General features: G+C 60.0%; 1 protein-coding gene across 1 annotated transcript; it reads right to left on the bottom strand.

Annotated features, from left to right (window-relative positions):
• Positions 1-851: 851 nt before the first annotated feature.
• LOC123141604 (FT-interacting protein 3-like) lies at positions 852-3,427 on the bottom strand. The gene has a single exon (XM_044560703.1). The coding sequence runs from the start codon at positions 3,267-3,269 to the stop codon at positions 936-938; it is 2,334 nt and encodes a 777-aa protein (XP_044416638.1). The 5' UTR covers positions 3,270-3,427; the 3' UTR covers positions 852-935.
• Positions 3,428-3,721: the final 294 nt, after the last annotated feature.

The following is a 3,721-nucleotide window of genomic DNA, read 5'->3' as shown; positions in this document are numbered from 1 at the left end:
CCAGTTTTTTGAGAAGCCAGTCGCCACCAGCTTCCGACGGGAAGAATGCGTTCGGCAACACTGAGCATCTCCTCTCCGCCAGCATGGGCTGGCAACCCAGGAAGCGAGTTTGAGGCCAAGTTTGGTGGCTTGTAATGAGAGGAAAACAAGAGGAAAACAGTTTGAGCGAAAGAAAACGGTTCGATGATGGCACTTCGGAAGGGCACTTCCATGTAATTACAAGAACTTTCCCTTCTCCTTTACGTGGAGCTTTGCTTCTACTGCTCCACAGATTTGCACTGCGGGTTGCTCGTTCTCCTGGAGCGGGTTTCTTGGAGCTGAACCGCTCGGGTGGCTTCTCGGGAAGCTGGATCGAGGAGAAGATCCGTACGGGTTAGAGCATGGTTAATAGTATAGCCAACATCCGGCTATATGAATTTGCCATGTCATTTATAGCCGATCTTATAGTCTACTCATACAACAGTTAGTCATATTAATATACTACTCCCTTCGTTCCTAAATATAAGTCTTTTTTACAGATTTCAATAGGAACTACATACGGGTGTATATAAGCATATTTTAGGGTGTAGATTCACTCATTTTTCTATGTATGTAGTCCACATTGAAATATCTTAAAAGACTTATATTACGAAAGGAGAAAATCATTAATATATGACTCACATGTTTCTCTCACAAAGGGTGATGGAGCTCGTGTTATAGCCGGCTGTAAGATTGTACTAGCTCGCTTCTCTTCTCTCTCCTCTTCTCTTTTCTCTTCTCTCTCATCCAACTAAAAAATATATTATTTAAAGTCTTACAGCCAGCCTATATCACCTTATTGTACTTGCTCTTGTAAACCAGGACTCCACGAGTAATAATGACGGAAGGGAATATAAGTTTTTGAGTACATCAAGTAACAGCAGTACAGCAGCACCAAACCAAAATGTGCTCTCTGATTAAAGCAGGCAATCCACCTTGCAGGGCAGGCGCCGGAAGAAGTTGGCCGGCACGTCGGGCAACCTCTGCCGGAGGCTCGGGTGGCGCATCAGGTAGAACCCGGACAGCAGCGCCACCGCCTGGAACGGCGCGACGAACGTGACCACGGCAAGGCACAAGCTGACGAGCAGGTACATGGTCGTGGCGCGGGGGTCCCTCCACGTCATCACGCACCGCGCGCGCTCGACGTGCGACGCCACGTCGCCGACCATCTCCTGTATCCGGCCCCCGAGGCTCCTCAGCCTGTCGTACCGCATGCGCACCACCTCGTGGGGCCGCGCCGTCGGGAACTCGTCGAACTCCTCGTCGAGCTCGTCCAGGTGCGCTGTCACGGCGTGCGACACCTTCGTGTCCACGTGCCACGGGTGCCTCGGCCGGCGCCGGTAGTTCCACAGGCCCAGGCAGAACTTGTAGAGGAAGAAGGTGGGCAGGATGAGGTTGGGGCAGCACACGAGCATGGCGTAGATGATGTGCACGGCGACCGTGGTCACCGGGTTCCTCCAGTGGCAGACGTCGACGAACCACTTGATCGCGGCGAACAGCGGCGCGAGCGCGGACACGATGCGGAAGAAGTGGGCCTTGCTGCGCCGCATGCTCCACCGGTGCCCGTGCGCCTCGCAGAGGTGCTCGACGCACTCCCGGCGCAGCGGCAGGTCCATCCGGCCCAGCCGGTGCGCGATGACCGCCACCGCCTCCCGCCGTAGCCTCTCCTGCTGCACCACCGACAGCGGGCAGTGGTAGTGCATCGGCGGCAGGTGCGGCTGCGAGTAGGTCTGGAGCAGGCCCAGCGTCGACGTGCTCGAGAAACGCACGGCGAGATGGAGCTCCCCCATCTTCTTGATGCCGCCGGCGTGGAGGGATATGAGCGGGTACGCGTGCGTGTGGATGCGGCCGGTCTCGAGCGTGGAGAGCCGGATGCGCACCTTGCCTAGGAGGACGTCCTTGACGGGGTCGCCGGTGGCGAGGCCGCCCTTCTCGCCGATCTGGCAGTTGTGGAAGACGGCGACGGTGAGCACGGTGCAGTGGTCGTGCACCTCCCAGAAGCACTGCTGGTGGAACCGCGGCGCGAGGCTGTCGATCACCGTCTGCGTGCGGAACCACTTGCTGCCGTACTTGGCCACGCAGTAGGCGTCGCAGGAGCCTCGTCCGTTGCGCGCACGCAGAGCGCTGAGGCCGAAGGCGTTGTGGATGCCGAGCTCCACGAGGCCAATGGGAGGCCGCCCGTGCCACAGCTCCCTGGCCGCCGGCCGGACGTCGCTCAGGTAGTGGATGGGCTCCGACAGGACCCTGTACCCGCCTTCCAGGCAGAGCCGGACGCAGACCTTGCAGGAGAACTTGTCGATTTTCGTGGCTCCTTCAGGTTGCACCAAATTATACCATCTCGGGCGAATCGGGCGTGTGTCCCACCGGCGTTCGAAGTCGGAGAATGGGATGTGGACGTGGCCAATGACCTCCTCCTTGTCGACCTTGACGCGGTCCTCGACGGAGATGATGAGGTGGTCCTCGAACGGCTCGGCGGCGACGAACAGGTGGTCCTCGTTCCAGCCGTAGGACGGCAGGCGGGACACGCACGTCTTGGTCCGGAGCACCTGCGTGGAGAGGCGCGAGCGCACGAAGAGCTCGCCGACGCGGGCCTTGTCCGCGAAGGCCACGTCGCGGGCTTCGATGACGTTGACGCGCACGTACCACAGCCGCGGCACCGTGTACTGCTTGCACCGGATGTGCGCGGCGAGCTTGGCGTCCACGGCGAAGGCGGCGTCCGCGTGCACGGCCAGCGGGAAGCACTCGTCGGCCTGCGTGCCGATCCACAGGGCCACCATCACCTCCCCGCAGCGCTCCCCGTTGCGGTCGAAGACGTGGTGCCACATGGGCGCGAGCGCGCTGTCAGGGGGCACGCGCACCGGCACGTCGCCCAGGTCGAAGCGCGCGCGCCCGACGTACTCGTCCTTGGCGAAGCCCCGGCCGCGGACGAACACCTCCAGGAAGGACGCCTGCAGGCGCTCCCTGGAGAAGGCGAACACGTCGTTCCACTCGGGGCCCGCGGTCTTCTCGATGTGGCGCGTGGCGCAGGAGTAGCTCCCGAGCTTCACCTCCGCCAGCGGGTCGAACTCGCCGCCGCCCCACTTGAGCTCCCGCGCCTTGACGACGCGCACGTAGAGGTACTCCATCCTCTCCACCAGGTCGTAGCCGCCGGTCCGCCCGTCGGGGAGGCGGGGCCTCGTCTCCTTGATCCCGAACTCATCGTAGGCCGGCAGCGGGCCGAAGGGGCCAAACCTCGGCAAGACGCCGGCCATGGCCAGTGAGAGCGCGCGCTACGTCGTGCGGCCGAGGGGATCGGATGAGCGATGCTGATGGAGGTGCTGATCTCTCAGTGAGGAGGCTGCGCGCTCTTAATTATGTGCGTTCTGCGATCTGGCCACCAAACGGCGGCCGTGACGTCGTGCATGCATGGCCTTTTGGGTTGGTGATCGACACGGTTGTTGTGTTTGGTTTGCTGTGGGACGTTGGGCGATCTACTGAGTTTAGTTGTTCAGAGTAGGAAGTAGCCGCATTACCATGTTGGTGCATGACTTCAGCAGAGTAACGAATATCGCGTGTGCCTGGCAGATCAACAAGATTAGCAACCACGTTGGCGCGTAATGCTTGGAAGTTTGGGTCAGCTCAAGCCTTGGCCAGGGGAGATTAGTTATGAACCTACGTTATACGCAGCCAGGCATGTGTCTTTTGTCAACATGACGAGTCTATT

This window comes from Triticum aestivum, chromosome 6D (assembly GCF_018294505.1).
Source record: "Triticum aestivum cultivar Chinese Spring chromosome 6D, IWGSC CS RefSeq v2.1, whole genome shotgun sequence".
Classification (NCBI taxonomy): Eukaryota; Viridiplantae; Streptophyta; class Magnoliopsida; order Poales; family Poaceae; genus Triticum; species Triticum aestivum.
The sequence above is the reverse complement of the archived record's forward strand: the minus strand, read 5'-3'. Positions and strand labels throughout refer to the sequence as shown.

Coding starts and splice junctions, on each gene's coding strand:
- LOC123141604 (XM_044560703.1), bottom strand. CDS start 3,269: ATGGCCGGCGTCTTGCCGAGGTTTGGCCCCTTCGGCCCGCTGCCGGCC.